This window comes from Oncorhynchus clarkii, chromosome 3 (assembly GCF_045791955.1).
Source record: "Oncorhynchus clarkii lewisi isolate Uvic-CL-2024 chromosome 3, UVic_Ocla_1.0, whole genome shotgun sequence".
Taxonomy (NCBI): domain Eukaryota; kingdom Metazoa; phylum Chordata; class Actinopteri; order Salmoniformes; family Salmonidae; genus Oncorhynchus; species Oncorhynchus clarkii.
The window spans coordinates 17,275,282-17,299,081 of NC_092149.1; the positions used below are offsets into that span (position 1 = coordinate 17,275,282).

Sequence of the window (23,800 nt, forward strand, 5' to 3'; positions counted from 1 at the left end):
TGTGTGTGTTTGTTGGGCCGCCTCTGGAACTGTGTGTGTTTGAATATGTGTTCGTCGGGCTGCTTCTTGCACCACTTGTGTGTGTGTGTATGTTAATCGGTGTGTCTAGTCTGTGTGTTTCATTGTTGGGTTTGCTATGTATTGTGCATGGATGATGAAGGTTGCTATTTTACAACTGAACCTCAAATGAAGCAGGACAGATTTCTCCTGTAAGCAGGTCAGGGTCCAGTCACATGTTGTGATGTTGTGTGAACATGTGTTGGCATGCTATAGTACTAGCGTTGGTGTGTGATCGCGGGAGGGTATTTTGACTGTGATCAGAAAGTGTTCATGTTTAGTACAGGGTATGGATAAGCCAATATTGTGATGCCAATATTTGCTTGCATAAGAATCAGTGTGTAATGATTTCCCTGGCATTAAATGTCATGATCTATCTTCTTTTACATGCCTCACATGCTGGTACTCTTCGTTTCCATTCCTGGATCACTCATCTCTCTGTGTGTCTGCCACCCCCGTCATTCTGTCAATCAGTGTCTGTTTTCTGATAATGAATACTGTTTCTGTTTGTGTAAGAGTATTATTCATCATTGTTATGATTTTGTAGATTAGAATATTCCATAATGTCTATGTCTATATGTCCTTGATGCATTTTGTTGGAACTTTTTTGCAAGTGTGTGGTGCTGTTGGAATGTTAGAGGTGTGTGTGTGTCTGTTTGGGTGTGTTGTTTGTCTACATACACCTCAGTTTGCGGGCCTGCCTGTTTGTTCATAATTCATTATGTACCATTATATATTATATATAATAAACACAATTTGTTCTGTTCAGTTGGTAATTTGTATGGATTGTATTAACTCTCTCTGCTCTTTGGATATTCTCCAACCTCTATCCATCTCTACATCTCCCCTCATCACCACTTTCATTGCCATCCCCCCCATTTCTACCTTTCTATAACCCTCATTCGGTTCTCCTCTCCTCCTACCATCTCTTTTACTCCACCTGTTTCCACCCTGTTTCCACCCTGTTTCCCTTCTCTTTTTTGCTTCCCCTCTTTCTTCCCCCCACCTTCCTACTCTCCCCCTCTATCTCTTTCCCTTTGCCTTCCCTCTTTCTTCCCCCCACCATCCTACTCTCCCCCTCTATCTCTTTCCCTTTGCCTTCCCTCTTTTTCCCCCCGTCTGTCTACTTTGCTTTTGTGACCCCCTATCTCTCCCTATTCTCCCCTTCCCGTCGTCCCTCTCCTCTGTTCTCCCAGGTGTCTGTCTGTCAGGAGATGCTCACAGAGTTCCGAAATGCCGTCTCCTGTAAGAAGAGTTCCCGTTCCCGTCGTCGCCGCCCCCTGGGCAAATCCGCGGCCCTCCGTCACCCCACCCGCATCGCCCTGGGGACCCAGCGGCCACTCCGCCTCGTACGGGAGATGCGCCTCAGCAACGGCAAGCTCTACAGTGGCTCGGGACCCCTGACTGGGGGAGCAGGGGGGCCAGGAGGGGGTGTAGGGGCTGGGGGAGGTCCCTCAGACATGGGCCCTGGGCCTCAGCGACTCCTGGAGGACCCTCTGGGGGCCAACACCACCCCTCCTCACCCGCCCCAGCCACAGGTCCCCTTGGCGCTACCTCGCAGCTGCACGCACGTCAGGATCTGCCAGGAGTGCAGGAGGATCCAGAGCCTGAGGTCAGGGATGGGGTCCACAAGGATCCCCCCCTCATCTGCACCCCTGCCGCGCCTGCCCCCTCCTCCTCCCCCCTCCTCCTCCAACACAGACAGCGAGGGGGGAGGGGGGTCCAGCCCCCGGCGGCTCCCCCACAGCACCCCTGCACCCTGCCTACCCATACCACCCCCACAGAGCAGCACCGACACAGACCTTCTGGGGAAGCAGGACTAAGACTGACGATCTAGGAGGGGCTGGAGGGTATATGGGGGCAAGTTAATGGTGACTTAACTGATGTTTTGAGCTGCTCAGTGACACTATTCTCTGACCCTCTGTACATTTGCCTCCAGGAGGGAACTACAGGGAGAGAAGGAGGGAGAAAGAGAGAGAGAGAATTAGAGGGCTCAAAGACATTGTGAGACGTGTGATGAAGCAATGGAAATGATATATTTGCACAGATACCAAAAGACACACCCATACAGAAGGAGAAAGAAGGAGAGACTTCCTTTGCTCTCCAGTGCGCTGCCCAGCTGGGTCTGATGTTAGCCCAGTCTGTTCACAGAACCATGCTTTGCTGTGTTCTGGCTTTGTGATTTACCTGAAGATGGCTGCTCGGTTCTTATCTTGACTTACCAGTGGACCAATCAGGACTGAGCTACACTGGATAAAGTAGTCAGGTAACTCATATAATTTGATGCCAGACCTACTGGTTTCTCTGTTGGTCTCTCTCTGTTCTCCCCGCTCTCTATCTCCATCTCTCTATCTTTCCCTTTCCATGGTACCACAGACTCTCATCTAGAGCGTCCAACTCTTCCTCTCTGGACAGTGACCACTGGAGGAGGAGTCCACATCGTGGAGGACCTTTAATCTATGTAACATACAACAACAGAAGACTTTAAAACTGACTCAGAGAATTATATGATTTTCCAGATTTTTTTGTTGTTGTCTTTGTCGTTTGGTTACCATTGTTCTAAGTGGAAGTTACAGAAAAATAAAGACTATATATGTGACTAATGTGGTGGATCACGACACACTATGAAGACAACACTCCCCTGAGGTTTACTGTGTGGAGGAGGTGTTTTGTCCCTCTGGGGACCCCGTAGCTGCTTTTGAAACGACTTTGAAGAAAGCAGATTTGGCTGGAAATTAGTTGTAACAAAGTCAGATATGCATAATATAATGTGTGTGTGTGTGTGTGCACGCGCGCAGAGGTCTGTCCTTACAGCAAGTGAGAGGAACAAATGATCATACCAAGTATATGATAATCAGAGGCTTTGCGATGTGAAATGACTTGTTATCCTGGAGAATACTTGCCAAGCCTTTTCTCCTCTTTACCTCTGTTCATAGCACAGACAGAGAAAGGAAGAGGAGAGAGAGAGGATAGAGAGAAAAAGGAGAGAGCGATGGAGAAAGATAGAGGAGTAAGATAAAAAATAGGAATGCAACAGAGAGATAAAGGAGGACTGTATTAGAATGACAAATCCCTAATTGAACTACTTCCATAATGAGATTTTTCCTGATCTGGTAATTCTGGGCAGCATCTTGCTGGGGGCTTGGCTCTGCTGCCGGGAGGCTGAGACTAAAGCTTCCCTGCTCTACATCACGTTGAACTGGCTGTCTGCAGCACAGACGCCTGCCAGAGCTCCACACAGAGCTCCACACCACCCTGAGCCCTCTCATTACAGCCTGTGGAGCTTTAGATCTGGTAATTATTCCCCTTTAATAACTAATAGCCACACAATGACTATGGAGGAGACTGAGGTCATGGTTTAATGTTCTAAAAGTATGATGAGGAATAATGTTACAGGGTTCAAGACTTTCTGAGGCTTTCTGCTGCCTCTCTCACACATACACCACAGATCATCATACACACACACTGACAGACATAACCATGTAACCTAAGAAATACATAATTATTTCTGTGTTCTTCTCTTGGACCCTCATCAGTGAGCCAGACACACACATCTGCATAGGTCACCACTCTAGTCTCAACTCAATGCAGTGAAGCCATTGGATGGCTTTCTTCCAATACACTTCATTGGCCTCCTTTCCTCATCTCCTTTCCTACATAACAATTGATCTTACAGGGATAGACAGGTGAAAGCACTGGTGCATCTCTAAACCGGTCTTTTCACCTATCTAGTGGTGAAGAGGGAAAGGATATAAGAAAAGGAAGACCTTTGAGTATTGGGACGCATAACAATGTCAGGGGGGGGGGGTAGCCAAAGTGAATCAGAGGGGTGTCTGTGAGAGGAGAGAGTTTACTCAACAAAACAAACAAATCGTTTTTGTTAACTTTTCAGTTCTCTGTAATTTTTTCATATTTCTATACTAGTGCTAAATGGATTATTAAAAGAATGAAGTTGAATATTATGATTCAATTTGTATTATTATTATTTCTATTGAAGTACGGATCTATAGGAGGATGCTGCTGTTTTGGCGAGATGGGTGGAGGGTGGGCAGCGGTGGGTTGATAGAGGTGAGGGGTGACGGGTACGTCCTCTCCATAGCAACCACCTGATGTTAAATCCTAGACACACAAACTCGTTTGGAATTTAAAAAAATATTCTATCTGTCCAAGCTGTTCCTGCAGTGTTAAAGTGTGTGTCTGACAATTTGTCTTTTATTCTATGTTTCTCAGTTTCAGGCTGAGCACCTAATTATTTTGTGGTATCCATCTTAGCTGGGTCGTTCCACTGATAGTGTCTTTTGGGTAGTGTAATAGCTATTGATTTCACTTCATTTTAACATTCTGTCATAAAGAGCACATGTTCAACTTCATAACAAACATGTTTTATCTCCACAGGTTAAAAGAAGAAAAATTACCATAAAAGTTGACAAAGTAACAGGGTTGAATGTAACAGGTTTGATGAGTTCATCTTAAACCAGCCAAGCTTACTGTGTGCAACAGGGAGGGGCAACAATGTAAGCTTAACAAAAAATGTGAACTTGTTTTGAAATGTGTATTTATTTATTTACAATATGATGAGAGTTTAAAAGTAGAATTAAAATAGCATATGCAGGAGAGGTAAGAAGAAAAAAAACCTGAGACTTGTAGGCACCTCCCCCTTTCTAACGTTTATAAAAGATAACCATACGAAAAAGTATGTAAAATGTTTAAGGTAGAATAGTGCTAAAATGTTGTTTATTAAACAACTAATTGACCGACATCTGTTCAATTACTTGAATTCCATTTAGTTAGTTCTTTACAGAGAAATAAAATCACGCAGGAGAGAAATCAAGTCAAGAATTATGTGGGAGTAGGGTTGAAGGGAGTTAAGCAAATATTCAACCTTGTTCAGTGCAGAAACGTGGTAATTAACTACAATGAACCTAATCCATTGCGTTTGCTGTTTCTGGCTCAAACAGAGACCTGATACTAGTTGCCACTACCACTGCATCATAAACCCTACCTATTTCTACAATTTATCTTCATAAAATGTTACTTTAAACCTTAACCACACTGCTAACCTTTTGCCTAACCCTCCCCTTAAATCAAGACCAAAGGGCGCTGTACTGCAGCGCCAGCTGTGCTATCAGAGTCCCTGGGTTCGCGCCCAGGCTCTGTTATAACCGGCCGCGACCGGGAGGTCCGTGGGGCGATGCACAATTGGCCTAGCGTCGTCCGGGTTAGGGAGGGATTGGTCGGTAGGGATCTCCTTGTCTCATCGCGCACCAGCGACTCCTGTGGCTGCCGGGCGCAGTGCGCGCTAGCCAAGGTTGCCAGGTGCACAGTGTAGCCTCCGACACATTGGTGCAGCTGGCTTCCGGGTTGGATGCGCGCTGTGTTAAGAAGCAGTACGGCTGGTTGGGTTGTGTATCGGAGGACGCATGACATTCAACCTTCGTCTCTCCCGAGCCCGTACGGGAGTTGTAGCAATGAGACAAGATAGTAGCTACTACAACAATTGGATACCACGAAATTGGGGAGGAAAAGAGGTCAAATTTAAATTAAATAAAAAAATAAAAAAGCACTAATCGCTCAGCACTAATACAGATAAACAGATAATTGGAGATTTACGCAGTTTTGCATATAAAGGAGAACAAACAAAAAGTGGTGGGCCTCCACCCCTAATCCTCATCCCATTCCCCCCATCCCAACTCAGGCAACATGTCACCATCCAATAAATATTTTTTTATGAAAACCCACAATAAACATAGTGTAGATGTGCAGCATGTGATCCAACTGTTGAATTGAGTGTTTTATCAAAATGTACACACGTAATGTCACAAGGACATGAATGTGACATTCAAACTCTGTTTGAAAATGGGAGTTTTGTGCTCCGTAGCGAGAATAAGAGAAATGTGAACGGTTACAGGATCTGAGGTTGTTTTGATTTCTGCAGAAATTTCTTCTTGAACATGATGACTTTCATGCACCTTAGTTACAACCTTTTGTCGGATGAGTATTTAAAAAAAAAGATGAGCCTAGTTCAGCCAAGAATAAAGTACAGAGCTAAACTAGGAGAAAGACACAATCCTTCCTAGCTAGTCATAATTGGCTGAGATAATGGAGTGGTTGGACATGCTGAGAGATAAGTCCTGATTGGTCTACCATGTCACAAGCTTCTGTCTATAACAGTATGGGGGATACCCTGGTCCATATATGTACTGAACAAAAATATAAACGCAACATGTAAAGTGTTGGTCCCATGTTTCATGAGCTGAAATAAAAGAGCCCAGAAATGTTCCATACGCAAAAAAAAACATTTATTTCAAATTTTGTGCACCAATTTGTTTACATCCCTGTTAGTGAGCATTTCTCCTTTGCCAAGATAATCAATTTACCTGACAGATGTGGCATATCAAAACACTGATTAAACAGTATAGTCATTACACAAATGCAGTTTTGTCACACAACACAATGGCACAGATCTCTCAAGTTTTGAGGGAGCGTGCAATTGACATGTTGACTGCAGGAATGTCCACCAGTGTTAATTTCTCTACCATAAGCCACCTCCAATGTTGTTTTATAGAATTTGGCAGTACGTCAAACCGGCCTCAGAACAGCAAACCAAGTGTAACTCCATCCCAGGACCACCACATCCGGATAAAACATTGAATTTGGCTTTTACTATTATAGAAACACATTGAAAACATATTAATAGTTGGCAAAAAGGCAGTCACAAATAAATCATGAGGAATAATGCTTTGAAGTGTCTGTCCTATATTCAGACCCCATGACTTTTTCCACATTTTGTTATGTTACAGCCTTATTCTAAAATTGATAAAATAACTTTTTTCCCTCATCAATCTACATACAATACACCATAATGACAAAGCGAAAACAGGTTTTTAGAAATGTTTGCAAATGTCAACAATTTTTATTTTATTTACATAAGTATTCAGACCCTTTGCTATGAGACTCAAAATTGAGCTTAGGTCAGCTGTAACCTGTTTCCATTGATCATCCTTGAGATTTTTCTACAACTTGATTGGAGTCAACCTGAGAAAGCAAAAACTTTTTTTTATGTTTGCAAAATGGAAATATCACCTTTACATAAGTATTCAGAACCTTTACTCAGTACTTTGTTGAAGCCCCTTTGGCAGTGATTACAGCCTCTAGTCTTCTATTGTATGAATCTACAGTACAAGCTTGGCACACCTGTATTTGGGGAGTTTCTCCCATTCTTCTCTGCAGATCTTCTTAAGCTCTGCCAGGTTTAATGGGGAGCATCGTTGCACAGATATTTAAAGGTCTTTCCAGAGATGTTAGATCGGGATCAAGTACGAGCTCTGGCTAGGCCACTCAAGGACATTCAGAGACTCCTGCATTGTCTTGGCTGTGTACTTAGGGTCGTTGTTTCATCAGACCAGAGAATCTTGTTTCTCATGGTCTGAGAGTCCTTTAGGTGCCTTTTGGCAAACTCCAAGTGGGCTGTCATGTGCCTTTTACTGAGGAGTGGCTTCCGTCTGGCCCCTCTACCATAAATGCCTGTTTGGTGGAGTGCTGCAGAGGTGGTTGTCCTTCTGGAAGGTTCTCCCATCTCCACAGAGGAACTCTGGAGCTATGTTAGAATGACCATCGAGTTCTTGGTCACCTCCCTGACCAAGGCCCTTCTTCCCGATTGCTCAGTTTGGCAGGGCAGTCAGCTCTAGGAAGAGTCTTAGTGGTTCCAAACTTCTTCCATTTAAGATTGATGGAGGCCACTGTGTCCTTGGGGACCTTCAATGCTGCAGATTGTTTTTAGTACCCTTCCGCAGATCTGTGCCTCGACACAATGCTGTCTCAGAGCTCTACGGACAATTCCTTTGACCTCATTGCTTGGTTTTTGCTCTGACATGCACGGTCAACTGTGGGACTTATATAGACAGGTGTGTGCCTTTCCAAATCATGTCCAATTAATTGAATTTACCACAGGTTGACTCCAATCAAGTTGTAGAAAAATCTCAAGGATGATCAATGGAAACAGGTTACAGCTGACCTAAGCTCAATTTCGAGTCTCATAGCAAAGGGTCTGAATACTTATGTAAATATTTTTTTTTTTAGACATTAGCAAACATTGTTTTCGTTTTGTCATTATGGTGTATTGTATGTAGATTTTTGAATAAGGCTGGGTAGCCTAGTGGTTAGAGCGTTGGTCTAGTAACCGGAAGGTTGCAAGTTCAAACCCCCGAGCTGCCAAGGTACAAATCTGTCTTTCTGCTCCTGAGCAGGCAGTTCCTACTGTTCCTAGGCCGATTTTAAAAATAAGAAATAAACTAAGGTAAAAAATGAATAATTATGGGGCATTGTTTGTAGATTGAGGAGAAAAAACAAACAATGTAATCAATTTTAGAATAAGGATGCAACTTAACAAAATGTGGAAAAAGTCAAGGGGTCTGAACATTTTCTGAATGCACTGTGTTTGAAAGCTCAGGATGTTAGTTTTTTTTTGTTGACTCCCCTTATTTTTTGGGGGGGGCACAAAACTACCCCCATACTACCCCCAGACCCCCAAAACTACTTCCACTTGTTTGTTTGGGTTACCTTCAGATGAGTCCCGTGAAACATGTAGTAGTCGTAGCAAACTGAGGGTATTTGTGAGAGTCTCCTCTTTCCATAGAGTGGTCATAAAAGTTTGTAGGCCAAACCGTTCGGACGCAATAGATGTTTTGTGAGAAGACCAATTTTCGGGATGTCTCATGGTCTGACAAACACCTCTGTAACTCCAAATAACACCGTAGCCACCTTCCATCGCAGATGCGGAAAGCCAACATAGGCAGATGCAGAAAGCCAACATAGGCAGATGCGGAAAGCCAACATAGGCAGATGCAGAAAGCAAACATAGGCAGATGCGAAAAGCCAACATAGGCAGATGCGGAAAGCCAACATAGGCAGATGCGGAAAGCCAACATAGGCAGATGCAGAAAGCCAACATAGGCAGATGCGAAAAGCCAACATAGGCAGATGCGGAAAGCCAACATAGGCAGATGCAGAAAGCCAACATAGGCAGATGCGAAAAGCCAACATAGGCAGATGCGGAAAGCCAACATAAGCAGATGCAGGAAGCCAACATAGGCAGATGCGGAAAGCCAACATAGGCAGATGCGGAAAGCCAACATAGGCAGATGCGGAAAGCCAACATAGGCAGATGCAGAAAGCCAACATAGGCAGATGCGGAAAGCCAACATAGGCAGATGCAGAAAGCCAACATAGGCAGATGCGGAAAGCCAACATAGGCAGATGCAGAAAGCCAACATAGGCAGATGCAGAAAGCCAACATAGGCGGATGCGGTGGATTGAGACGCAGCCTGATGGATTTTGAAGGGATTTTTCTATTATGTTACTTAGATTGACACACGGGTGCATCAACAGACTCTTAGGGATAAAGTAGTGAGATTACTTTCTGGAGGACGATGCCATGCTGACTCACATGCGTTTCCAATTTGTGGGTGGGGTTAAGGCTTAAGAGAGTGTGATTATGCTGAATGGGTGTAAACAAAGAAGAGCTCTGTAGGAGGTGTAAAAATCTCATAAAAATCTTTCAAAGGGCATTTTCTCATAATTGTCTCAAGTGGGACAACAAGTTTCCCATTTATCCTCCAACTAAAGTGTATGATATACTATTTTGAAGCTCAGTCTGTACTTTTATAAAAAAAAATTAAATGAGCAAATCCCTTACGTTCAATTTACAGAGTGTACAAAACATTAAGAACAACTTCTTAATATTGAGTTGCACCTGCCCCGGTTGCCCTCAGAACAGCCCCAATTCGTCGGGGCATGGACTCTACAAGGTGTCGAAAGCATTCCAAAGGGATGCTGGCCCATGTTGCCTCCAATGATTCCCACAGTTGTGTCAAGTTAGCTGGATGTCCTTTGGGTGGTCTATGTTAGCTGGATTCATTTGGTCAGTCTATGTCATTGGAAGCACACATAATGTACATGTATGGTATGCAGAATTGGGTGTTTCTAGGAATTTGTTGAATATTGTATACAGTAGGTGTTGAATGATAGAGAATTCTGACATAAATATATCTTAATATGCTAGCTCTACTATGGGCAGACATGAGAGGATAATGTCTATCATGTTCTTGATGATGATAGAAGGTGGGTGGAGGGAATGGGGGAGGTGGTGGGAAAGGGTCATCTCCCAGGTATCTATCAGCAAAACATCCAGACCCCTGAACATTGCCCTGAGCACCCCATCCAGCTGCACTGAGAAGCAGTCACTATTGTACAGGCTCACTTTCGGGTCCAGGGCCTGGAAGTTGGCCGAGCGCAACACCACCAGCGTCCCCGAAGCCCGGTTCAGAAGCCGCACCACCGCCCGCCGAATGTGGCGTAGTCGGCAAATGTAGAGCTGCACAGGGAAGGTGCTGAAATGGGACCATACACTGATAATCACCACAATGTTTAACCTGCCAGTCAGGCCTTCCAGCTCATTAGCTACATAGCGCATCTCACTGGCGATGACAGTGTTGAAGCGGATTGGAGGACCGTGACAACGGTATTTCAGCAGGATGTTGTGGGTGCTGTCCACTGCCATGAAGGACCCCACATTCTTAGGATTGTAAAGGTTGAACTCCTTCAGCTCTGTCACAAAGAGGAAGGGAGAGTTGGAAGTTGGACAGACAGAGGAGAGCGTTAGAAAGCACCTGAGGCAGCAGAGAGTGAAAGATGCCGCAGGACTCACCTGGTACTAAGGTGTTGAGGTACTCAAACCACTGTCTGACAGTATAGTCTCTGTACATGTACACCACACCACCTTGCCCTTCAGACACTGAGTGGCAGACAAGTTGTTAAACGGGCGCATCATACCACCACCCAGCACTCGCTATGACCCTTGGAAGTAATACCCGGAAGGAGTGATCCTGGTAGACTCTGTCTTCATGCTGCTTCTCTCCACGTCTGAAAGAGGAAAGCAAGCATCTTGTACCAGCTAGCATCATCACTTTACAGGCAATAGAGGTGCTTTCCCACCTTACATTACTGTAGGGGTTGGCTTGAATACTGTCCTGAACACCCAGAAACTCTCAAGGGTTGAATGATACAGCCACAAAGCAGAGCTGAGCAGTTAGTAAGCTGGCTAGCTAGTGTTAAAAAGATAAACACATAGTTGTACTGTGGTATCTCCTTGCTCTCCTACCTTTTTTCCCAGGCAGCACAATGACACTGTCAGACCCTGAAGGATGAATGGGAACTTTGATGTTTACGCCACTGAGAAAAAGTGGAGAAGTAATCATATTTCAATGTTAAATAAACACATTGCAGCAAGCAATCTGATACATTGGAAACAAGTCTGAGAATACATTTCGCACTTCTAAACTCATTCACTTACTACTGTAAAACTCACTAACCTCTGAAAGAGCAATGCCTCCTTGTTCACGAGCAGATGGTTCACATACTGTAGGGTCCCCTGGCGTGGTTGATCCGTGTGTCACAGCTCAGCAGCTTGGGCTTGTAGCAGTACCAGGGCTCCCCTGTGTGGGGGTCTGTGAAATTGCACAGCGGCTTCTGGTTTGTCGGTAGACACAGGTTACATACAGTTGTCTGGGACAGTTTTCCAGAGCGGAACAGACTCTGAAAGGGAATCCGGTCGGGCCGTTCCTCTCGTATCCATTGTAGAACGTGAATTGCCTCTCTAGAATGGACCAGGGTCATCGCCACCCTTGCAGACCCCTGCCATAGTAACGGGAAAATGGCAGTAGGCAGAGTAGGTCCCATTCCTGTGGTCCAACACTTGTCTTGCAACACCTGCCCCCAACTTGGAGGAATGCAGCCGGGCCAGCAAGAAGTCTCCACCATAGCTTTTGGGACGCCCCTGGAAATCATGCATTTGGACCAGAGTCTCCAACTAGTCCCCCACGTGCAACTCTCTCCTGCTCCCTGCTGGCAGGATCACAAAAAGCCTGTGTGCAGGGTCACGGGTCTGGTTCAGGGACACATTCACCGAATGGGGCTAAGGCTGTGGCCAGGTGATTATCTCCTCCGGTGAGGGCTGCTGGCTACAGTGGATGTGGATGTTGGTGCTGCTTTGGTGCTGGTAGAACATTGACACTGCTTGGCAGTTGAGCTTCTGCTGAGTAAAGAGGAGAGGTCACTAACAGGCATGCTACACTGGACACTAACTTTTGCAGAGTGTGTGACGCTTCCATTAATTTCAATGAAACCTGGACATAAGCAGCACAGCTCTGTGAGAGGCTTGCGCTGTTCAGTGTAAAATTACGCGTTTGTACTCGTATTTGACGCACGACTCACACCCAAGAACACTTGATAAAGTGGCTTGCATTCTGCGGATGCTGGCAAAATCTATGCATCAAGTGTAGTATCTAAAAACCTACTGTTTTCGTGACGCCCTAGTTGCTCTTATCAACGTGGGTGTATTTACATACACTAGCATAAAAACAGTCCACAGAAGCCAGAAGTTAAATACAATTCCATTCCAACTTACTGTGCCGATGGGCAAGACCTTTGATCATTATGAAGGCCGACTTTGAGACAAAATATATAAAGGATTGTATTATTAAACAGATTTTCCAAACGTGGGTCTGATGTAGAGCGACTTCCTCTGCTTACCTCAGGTCAAAATAAAAGTCCTTCACGTGCACCATATGTGGACAGAGAGGAAGTGGGTCTACAACAGACCCACATTTGGAAAGTCTGTTTAATAATACGATCCTTTAGATATTTTGACTCAAATTCCAACCTTCATAATGACCAAGTTTCCTGCCACCCAGCACAGTAATTTGAAATGGAATTGTAATTAACTTATGGCTTCCTGTGGACTGTTTTTGTGCCACCCAATATAATTAAAAGCAACACTAGTGTATGTAAATACACCCACGTTGATAAGAGCAGCTAGTGACGCCCCATTGTAGCTCCCCTGATGAGGGGGAGAGGGTGATAGAAGCAATGTGAGATTGGTTCATATTAGGCCAGATGGCTGTACCCTACCTCCAGAATGTTAATGTTGCTGAACAGGAAGAAGAGGCCTGACAGGGCCAGCAGGAAGAAGATACAGATATATTTGAACAGGCTCCTCCACAACGTGGCCATCCTCTGTCAGTCAGCCTGATGTTGACACAAAGAAGCTGGTAAAGGACAGATCACAATTTACTGGGGGGAGGGGTGGTCCAAAATAGGGGAGGATTGTCAAACGTCTTTCTTTTTGCTTTGGGGGGGTTTTGTGTTTTTTTATTGGGCACAGGGGAAGGTAGTGCATTTTCCCCCCTGGTTAACATTGGCTCTCTTGCAAGCTTTACTACATAATTTATTCAATCCTAGTCAAATTTCCTCATCTGCTTGCATGAGCCTCCCCTATATGAATGGCTTTTGGTACGTCCCTTATGCGTTATGCTTTTACATGTGCTAACATTTACTATACCACAGGCCAGAATAGTCTGCGGTCTAACAGTCTATCTGGCCCTCTAGCCACAGTTCATAGTGACAATAGTGGTTGGTGGATCGTTTGTTTAGATCTGCAATATGCTAGCTAGCAATCACACCACACATAAAAGCATTCAAAGATGCATCAATTTTAAATATGAATCGATAAGAACAAATAGGAATAGCTGATATGCAGCTGAGAGGCCAGGTGCATCATTACACATGAAAGAACAGTGAAGAATTGAATCAGGAACTGGATCAGTTGTGGATCGACTCTGGACAGTTTATAAGGTCTAGGAAGGCAGAGTAGCAGGCCAGTCTGGCTGTATTTTTACTTCTGATACTAAATGTGCTGTCTGTTTCAGATCATCAGTCTCCCAAGTCTTCCTATAATAATTTGGCCACATCTGCTCCAGGCTGGCCCAGTTATTCGGAAAAGCTTAACACACGCTCTGCCTCCTCTCCTAGAACATAACGCTCAATATTGCCTAAATATTTATCATTTAACTTTACAAGGTATTACATTTTATATGTGGCATAAACACAACCAGTCACAATGTTTTAATCTGATTAGGCTACATCAATAGTCTCCTGTAGGCATACGCACATTCATCTAAAATATAATTGCAGCATCCTCAAAATGGCTTGACATTAACCAGGTTTCCATTCAAACTTTTTATGCAGTAAAGTTCCCTACATGTTGGAAAATGTATGTCACTACATCATGAAAGCATGCAGGTTATTAGGCTATAGATTAAATAAGTTATGATTAACTTCACAGACTGGTGAAAGTGCACAGCGATGAGATTGATATTCCTTTAAATAAATGTGGAAGGTCTTATTCTGGTGACATAATGATTGATGCTTGGCTGCCATTTGACAGATAAAAATTATCTAGCACTTTTGTCCATAATAATCTCATCATGTAGTAGGCTATACCTGCACTGTATCTGCAAGCTGTTGGATAGAGCACATATGCCAATACCAGAGTGGGCACATTCGCTATACCTACGCAATTCTTTGTGTGACAAAACCACCAGTAGGCCTAGAGTTGAAAATGTCATGGAAACCCATATAACTTGTATTTTTTATTCAGCACATGGGAATTTAACATCAAGTTATTTTCATGTGCACTACATATTTACACACATACTTTCATCTGCAACAAGCAGTGCTGTAAAGTACTTAGGTTAAAATACTTAGCTGGTAATTGCAGCTTTTGGCCAATAAAAAATGAAAAGCCAATAAATAAAAATGTAGGGGACCAAATGGCCCAGGAGAGGCTGTCTATCCCAGCCTACACCCCAAATTCGCTCTTCAAAACCATTCTCTCACACCTTGCAGGCACATGGGCCTGCTGCTGAGGAGAGAGAGCAAGAGAGCAAGCAGCCTTGGCCTAGGCCACTGTTGAGTAAAACAAAAATTTGAGGAAAAAGAGTATGCCTATTGTGAAAAGCCTACAAGGGGAATTTAATACACGTTGTAATATTTTAGTGGAAGATGAGAAGAACATTGTCAAGGCCAAATGCAGGCTACTGTTCAGGTAGGAGGCAATTTTGGAACTTACATTCATTTATAATAATTTGTTTTATCATTATTGTATATCATTGTTATTATTCTAAGCCTATTTATTAATCGAAACCAGTTTTTTAAAATATGCAAAACCTGTTTTTAATTCTGTTGAGACAATTTCATTGGCTAAATAAAATTGGATCTGTTTTTTTAATTGTGTGCTCCAAATTTAGTTTAAGATAGGTCTGTTGTAAAATAAATAATAATTAGCCTATTTTTGTCATTTTTTGTCTTTTTTTTTGTCATTCTGTTGAGCCATTTCCTTTGGCCAAATTCAATTGTAATCTTTTTTTTTTTTAAATGCTTCATTTTCTTTCTTATATCTCTAAGCTATAGGACAGACACTTTAGAACAAACTTCCTTTAGATTTTTTGGGGGACTATCTGTTGTTCGATGTGGTGAATCTGTTATTCAATGTATGGGCTAATAGCAGTAAGGCCAAAAATACATTTTCATCAAATCATTAAAAACATATTTTTTGATACTTGTTATTGATATTTTTGATATTTTGATACTTGATATTGATATTTTTTTATACTGAGTCTAAAAACTCAAAATAAAATAGCAAAGTGATTCTTGGTATGACCTTCTTAAAACAATTCCACATATCTTAGACAGATCCCAAAACGGACCAATTTAGGACACCTTTAGTAATATCAAGGTAACTTGATACCATCAGAAAGCAAATATTGTATCCTGTCTGACAGATAGTTCCCAAACCAATTGCAAGACGCCTGGTCCAGGCCCATTTCAGACAACCTTTGAATGAGGGCATGGTTGAGTATCAAAGGCCTTGGATAGGTCTATAAATATGGCAGCACAGTGATTCCTATGATCTAAGCAATTGAATATATAATTTAAGGCAATCATAGCTGCTGAAACAGTGCTACTGTATGTCCAGGTCTAAAACCAGGCTGATACACGATATTATAATTTGAAGTTAGGAAAGTTCTTAGCTGAGAGTTTGCCAGTGAGGCAAGGCAAGATCATTTCTATCATTTGTCTGTCCTCGGTTGCAACACTCACTACCGAGTTCCAAACTGCTTCTGGAAGCAACATCAGCACAAGAACTGTTAGTTGGGAGCTTCATGAAATGGGTTTCCATGGCCGAGCAGCCGCACACAAGCCTAAGATCACCATGCGCAATGCCAAGCGTTAGCTTGGCGTGTACTTCCGGCGCCGACAGAGATGGCCGCCTCGCTTCGCGTTCCTAGGAAACTATGCAGTTTTTTGTTTTTTTACGTGTTATTTCTTACATTAGTACCCCAGGTCATCTTAGGTTTCATTACATACAGTCGAGAAGAACTACTGAATATAAGATCAGCATCAACTCACCATCAGTACGACCAAGAATATGTTTTTTGCGACGCGGATCCTGTGTTCTGCCTTACAAACAGGACAACGGAGTGGATTCCATGCAGCGACCCAAAAAAACAACTCCGAAAAAGAGGGAAACGAGGCGGTCTTCTGGTCAGACTCCGGAGACGGGCACACCGTGCACCACTCCCTAGCATTCTTCTTGCCAATGTCCAGTCTCTTGACAACAAGGTTGATGAAATCCGAGCAAGGGTAGCATTCCAGAGGGACATCAGAGACTGTAACGTTCTTTGCTTCACGGAAACGTGGCTCACTGGAGAGACGCTATCCGAGGCGGTGCAGCCAACGGGTTTCTCCACGCATCGCGCAGACAGAAACAAACATATTTCTGGTAAGAAGAGGGGCGGGGGCGTATGCTTTATGACTAACGTGACATGGTGTGATGAAAGAAACATACAGGAACTCAAATCCTTCTGTTCACCTGATTTAGAATTCCTCACAATCAAATGTAGACCGCATTATCTACCAAGAGAATTCTCTTCGATTATAATCACAGCCGTATATATCCCCCCCCAAGCAGACACATCGATGGCTCTGAATGAACTTTATTTGACTCTTTGCAAACTGGAAACCATTTATCCGGAGGCTGCATTCATTGTAGCTGGGGATTTTAACAAGGCTAATCTGAAAACAAGACTCCCTAAATTTTATCAGCATATTGATTGCGCAACCAGGGGTGGAAAGACCTTGGATCATTGTTACTCTAACTTCCGCCACGCATATAAGGCCCTGCCCCGCCCCGCCCCCCTTTCGGAAAAGCTGACCACGACTCCATTTTGTTGATCCCTGCCTACAGATAGAAACTAAAACAAGAGGCTCCCACGCTGAGGTCTGTCCAACGCTGGTCCGACCAAGCTGACTCCACACTCTAAGACTGCTTCCACCACGTGGACTGGGACATGTTTCGTATTGCGTCAGACAACAACATTGACGAATACGCTGATTCGGTGTGCGAGTTCATTAGAACGTGCGTTGAAGACATCGTTCCCATAGCAACGATTAAAACATTCCCTAACCAGAAACCGTGGATTGATGGCAGCATTCGCGTGAAACTGAAAGCGCGAACCACTGCCTTTAATCAGGGCAAGGTGTCTGGTAACATGACCGAATACAAACAGTGCAGCTATTCCCTCCGCAAGGCTATCAAACAAGCTAAGCGTCAGTACAGAGACAAAGTAGAATCTCAATTCAACGGCTCAGACACAAGAGGCATGTGGCAGGGTCTACAGTCAATCACGGACTACAGGAAGAAATCCAGCCCAGTCACGGACCAGGATGTCCTGCTCCCAGGCGGACTAAATAACTTTTTTGCCCGCTTTGAGGACAATACAGTGCCACTGACACGGCCTGCAACGAAAACATGCGGTCTCTCCTTCACTGCAGCCGAGGTGAGTAAGACATTTAAACGTGTTAACCCTCGCAAGGCTGCAGGCCCAGACGGCATCCCCAGCCGCGCCCTCAGAGCATGCGCAGACCAGCTGGCCGGTGTGTTTACGGACATATTCAATCAATCCCTATACCAGTCTGCTGTTCCCACATGCTTCAAGAGGGCCACCATTGTTCCTGTTCCCAAGAAAGCTAAGGTAACTGAGCTAAACGACTACCGCCCCATAGCACTCACTTCCGTCATCATGAAGTGCTTTGAGAGACTAGTCAAGGACCATATCACCTCCACCCTACCTGACACCGTAGACCCACTCCAATTTGCTTACCGCCCAAATAGGTCCACAGACGATGCAATCTCAACCACACTGCACACCGCCCTAACCCATCTGGACAAGAGGAATACCTATGTGAGAATGCTGTTCATTGACTACAGCTCGGCATTCAACACCATAGTACCCTCCAAGCTCGTCATCAAGCTCGAGACCCTGGGTCTCGACCCCGCCCTGTGCAACTGGGTACTGGACTTCCTGACGGGCCGCCCCCAGGTGGTGAGGGTAGGCAACAACATCTCCTCCCCGCTGATCCTCAACACTGGGGCCCCACAAGGGTGCGTTCTGAGCCCTCTCCTGTACTCCCTGTTCACCCACGACTGCGTGGCCACGCACGCCTCCAACTCAATCATCAAGTTTGCGGACGACACAACAGTGGTAGGCTTGATTACCAACAACGACGAGACGGCCTACAGGGAGGAGGTGAGGGCCCTCGGAGTGTGGTGTCAGGAAAATAACCTCACACTCAACGTCAACAAAACTAAGGAGATGATTGTGGACTTCAGGAAACAGCAGAGGGAACACCCCCCTATCCACATCGATGGAACAGTAGTGGAGAGGGTAGCAAGTTTTAAGTTCCTCGGCATACACATCACAGACAAACTGAATTGGTCCACTCACACAGACAGCATTGTGAAGAAGGCGCAGCAGCGCCTCTTCAACCTCAGGAGGCTGAAGAAATTCGGCTTGTCACCAAAAGCACTCACAAACTTCTACAGATGCACAATCGAGAGCATCCTGGCGGGCTGTATCACCGCCTGGTACGGCAACTGCTCCGCCCTCAACCATAAGGCTCTCCAGAGGGTAGTGAGGTCTGCACAACGCATCACCGGGGGCAAACTACCTGCCCTCCAGGACACCTACACCACCCGATGTCACAGGAAGGCCATAAAGATCATCAAGGACATCAACCACCCGAGCCACTGCCTGTTCACCCCGCTATCATCCAGAAGGCGAGGTCAGTACAGGTGCATCAAAGCTGGGACCGAGAGACTGAAAAACAGCTTCTATCTCAAGGCCATCAGACTGTTAAACAGCCACCACTAACATTGAGTGGCTGCTGCCAACACACTGACACTGACTCAACTCCAGCCACTTTAATAATGGGAATTGATGGGAAATGATGTAAATATATCACTAGCCACTTTAAACAATGCTACCTTATATAATGTTACTTACCCTACATTATTCATCTCATATGCATACGTATATACTGTACTCTATATCATCGACTGTATCCTTATGTAATACATGTATCACTAGCCACTTTAACTATGCCACTTTGTTTACATACTCATCTCATATGTATATACTGTACTCGATACCATCTACTGTATCTTGCCTATGCTGCTCTGTACCATCACTCATTCATATATCCTTATGTACATATTCTTTATCCCCTTACACTGTGTACAAGACAGTAGTTTTGGAATTGTTAGTTAGATTACTTGTTGGTTATTACTGCATTGTCGGAACTAGAAGCACAAGCATTTCGCTACACTCGCATTAACATCTGCTAACCATGTGCATGTGACAAATAAAATTTGATTTGATTGATTTGATTTGATTTGTAAAGCTTGCCGCCATTGGAACAGTGGAAACGCGTTTTATGGAGTGATGAATCACGCTTCACCATCTTTATAGTGCTAACTATAAAGTTTGTTGGAGGAGGAAAAATGGTCTGGGGCTGTTTTTCATGGTTCGGGCTAGATCCCTTAGTTCTAGTGAAGGGAAATGTTAATGCTACAGACGATTCTGTGCTTACAACTTTGTGGCAACAGTTTGGGGAAGGCCCTTTTCTGTTTTAGCAAGACATTGCCCCAGTGTACAAAGCGAGGTCCATACAGAAATGGTTTTGGCCTCCATACAGAACTTGACTGGCCTGCACAGAGTAGGCCTCAACCCCATCGAACACCTTTAGTTCTAGAAACTAAAAGCCTGCTTATGAATTATTGAATTAATTATTTAAAGGATATTGGTTAAAAAAAATTTATCGACTTCAAACTGTCTTTGTCTGTCTGTGGGATAGAGGAGAGAGATGGAGCTAGAGAGAGAGAGATGAGGAGGGTGAGGCAGGGACTGAAGGAGAGAGAGAAAAATGAGGGGGAGGAGGGAAAGAAAGAGAAGGAGGTGAAGGAGGTGAAGGAGGAAGGGGAGAGAGTTTAAACAGACAGAGGTGGAAGAGAGGAGGGAGATGGAGAGATGAGAGGATGGGGAGGCAGGGAAAGAAAGAGAAGGAGGTGAAGGAGGTGAAGGAGGGAGGGGAGAGAGATTAAACAGACAGAGGTGGAAGAGAGGAGGGAGATGGAGAGATGAGAGGATGGGGAGGCAGGGGAAGTAGGGGGAGAGGGTAGAGGGGGTGAAAGAAACGGGAGGGAGAGAAGAAAAGGAGCGGGTATGAACAGGTAGAGAGTGAGAGACAGACATTGTGTTGTTATGTGTTAATAACATTTAGACTACGTTACCCAGCAGGCTATGCGGGAGGCGGATGGTTGAAGAATGCCTTGCATGGCTAAACATGGAGTTTTCTAGCTGAAGTATATGTTCATTAAAAGTAGTTAAACCTACGCCCCAGTTTGTCATTATATAAGGAACAAACATAACATGGTGTCAGACTGGTAGTCGCTATGACGAGATAAGAGAAGAGAAAGGAGTAACCCTGCAAATTTCCGCGACGAAAATGTAACATTCTACCACAAGTCAAGTGACGTGAGTAGTCGAAGATACTAGCTTGTAAGAGCGAGGACAACGAGCCGCAGCAGCGAGAGTGACAGCAGCGAGAGTGAGGCTGCATTGGGATCTGTTGACAAGCAAGTTGATGAGCAACATACTGAATGAAGTAGAGGTCAACCGATTATGGTGCCGAAACCGATACCGATTATTGGAGGACCAAAAAAGCCGATACCGATTAATCATACTATTTATTTAGTTATTTATTTGTAATAATGACAATTACAACAATACTGAAGGAAACACTTATTTTAACTTAATATAATACATCAATAAAATCAATTTAGCCTCAAGTAAATAATGAAACATGTTTAATTTGGTTTAAATAACGCAAAACAAAGTATTGGAGGAGAAAGTAAAAGTGCAATATGGCTCTCTATCCACCAGATGTGTACCAAACTCACTAAAAGGGGCAGTAATATAGCCTCTCTTGAAAAAGCCAAACCTTGACCCAGAAAATATAAAAAACTGTCGACCTATATCGAATCTCCCATTCCTCTCAATTTTTTTGGAAAAAGCTGTTGCGCATCAACTCACTACCTTCCTGAGAACAATGTATACGAAACGCTTCAGTCTGATTTTAGACCCCATTGTAGCACTGAGACTGCACTTGTGAAGGTGGTAAATGACTTTTTAATGGCGTCAGACCGAGGCTCTGCACCTGTCCTCGTGCTCCTAGACCGTAGTGCTGCTTTTGATACCATCGATCACCACATTCTTTTGGAGAGATTGGAAACACAAATTGGTCTACACGGACAAGTTCTGGTCAAGTTTAGATTTTATCTGTTGGAAAGATATCCGTTTGTCTCTTTGGATGGTTTGTCCTCTGACAAATCAACTGTAAATTCCGGTGCTCCTCAATGCTCCGTTTTAGGACCACTATTGTTTTCACTATATATTTTAGTTCTTGGTGATGTCATTCGGAAACATAATGTTAACTTTCACTGCTATGCGGACGACACACAGCTGTACATTTCAATAAAACATGGTGAAGCCCCAAAATTGCCCTCCCTGGAAGCCTGTGTTTCAGACATAAGGAAGTGGATGGCTGCAAATGCTCTACTTTTAAACTCGGACAAAACAGAGATGCTAGTTCTAGGTCCCAAGAAACAAAGAGATCTTCTGTTGAATTTGACAATTAATCTTGATGGTTGTACAGTCGTCTAAAATAAAACTGTGAAGGACCTCGGCGTTACGCTGGACCCTGATCTCTCTTTTGTTGAACATATCAAGACTGTTTCAAGGACAGGCTTTTCCCATCTACGTAAGATCAGAAACTTTCCGTCACAAATTATGCAAAAAAATTAATCCATGCTTTTGTCACTTCTAGGTTAGACTACTGCAATGCTCTACTTTCCAGCTACTCAGATAAAGACCTAAATAAACTTCAGTTAGTGCTAAATACGGCTGCTAGAATCTGGACTAGGATTACATTGTTTTATCACATTTCTACAGTGCTAGCCTCTCTACACTGGCTTCCTGTTAAGGCATGGGCTAATTTCAAGGTTTTACTGCTAACCTACAAAGCATTACATTGGCTTGCTCCTACCTATCTTTCCGATTTGGTCTTGCCATACATACCTACACGTATGCTACGGTCAGAAGACGCATGCCTCCTTACTGTCCCTAGAATTTCTAAGCAAACAGCTGGAGGCAGGGATTTCTCCTAAAGAGCTCAATTTTTATGGAATGGTCTGCCTATCCATGTGAGAGAAGCAGACTTGTTCTTGACCTTTAAGTCTTTATTGGAGACTCATCTCTTCAGTAGGTCCTATGACTGAGTGTAGTCTTGCCCAGGAGTGTGAAGGTGAATGGAAAGGCACTGGAGCAACGAACCACCCTTGCTGTCTCTGCCTGACCGGTTCCCCTCTTTCCACTGGGATTCTCTGCCTCAAACCCTATTACAGGGGCTGAGTCACTGGCTTACTGGTGCTCTTCCATGCTGTCCCTAGGAGGGGTACATCACTTGAGTGGATTGAGTCACTGACGTGATCTTCGTTTCCGGGTTGACGCCCCCCTTGGGTTTGTGCCGTGGGGGAGATCTTCGTGGGCTATACTCGGCCTTGTCTCAGGATGGTAAGTTGGTGGTTGAAGATATCCCTCAAGTGTTGTGGGGGCTGTGCTTTGGTAACGTGGGTGGGGTTATATCCTGCCTGTTTGGCCCTGTCCGGGGTGTGTGTCTCCTGACCCCCCCCCCCCCCTTTCAGCCTCCAGTATTTATGTAGTTTATGTGTCGGGGGGTTAGGGTCAGTCTGTTATATCTGGAGTATTTCTCCTGTGTGAATTTAATTATGCTCTCTCTTTTTCTCTTTCCTTTCTCTTTCTTTCTTTCTTTTGTTTGACCCTGCTGGTCATCTATGAACATTTGAACATCTTGGCCATGTTCTGTTATAATCTCCACCCAGTACAGCCAGAAGAGGACTGGCCACCCCTCATAGCCTGTTTCTTCTCTAGGTTTCTTCCTAGGTTCTAGCCTTACTTGGGAGTTTTTCCTAGCCACCGTGCTTCTATACCTGCATTACATGCTGTTTGGGGTTTTAGGCTGGGTTTCTGTACAGCACTTTGTGACATCAGCTGATGTAAGAAGGGCTTTATAAATAAAAAAAATTGTGTCTTTGGCTATGCCGGATTAAGTGATATGACATGCTATTCTATAAAATAATTTATCCGTAATTAGTATCACCTGATTGAGCTAATCATGTAAATGTAATTAACTAGAGAGTCGGGCACCACAAAATAATATTTATGGAGCTGTTATCTTCCAAATAAACTCTTAAAGACCTAGTAATATTTTACATCACTAGCAGTCAATATCAATTGTCACCTTAATTCAGTCTCATCTGAAAGTTATAAATTCTTAGTTATCTGCACGAACCCTGGCTAACAATTTGAATCAGCAATACAAAATTGGGTTTAATATTTTTTTTACTAAATACCTAACTAATCACACA

At 44.0% G+C, this 23,800-nt stretch overlaps 1 protein-coding gene and 1 pseudogene across 2 annotated transcripts in view; one reads left to right on the forward strand and one right to left on the reverse strand.

Moving 5' to 3' along the window:
• Positions 1-4,014, forward strand: part of LOC139389719 (glutamate receptor, ionotropic, kainate 5) — a 146,249-nt gene extending 142,235 nt beyond the window's left edge. For both annotated transcript variants that reach the window (XM_071136631.1, XM_071136640.1), the window contains one exon: positions 1,254-4,014. In XM_071136631.1, the coding sequence (XP_070992732.1) occupies positions 1,254-1,880 (627 nt within the window). In that variant the 3' untranslated portion in view covers positions 1,881-4,014. The remainder of the gene's footprint in view (positions 1-1,253) is intronic.
• A 4,488-nt stretch (positions 4,015-8,502) lies between these two features.
• On the reverse strand, positions 8,503-13,125 carry LOC139384956 (NXPE family member 3-like; annotated as a pseudogene).
• Positions 13,126-23,800: the final 10,675 nt, after the last annotated feature.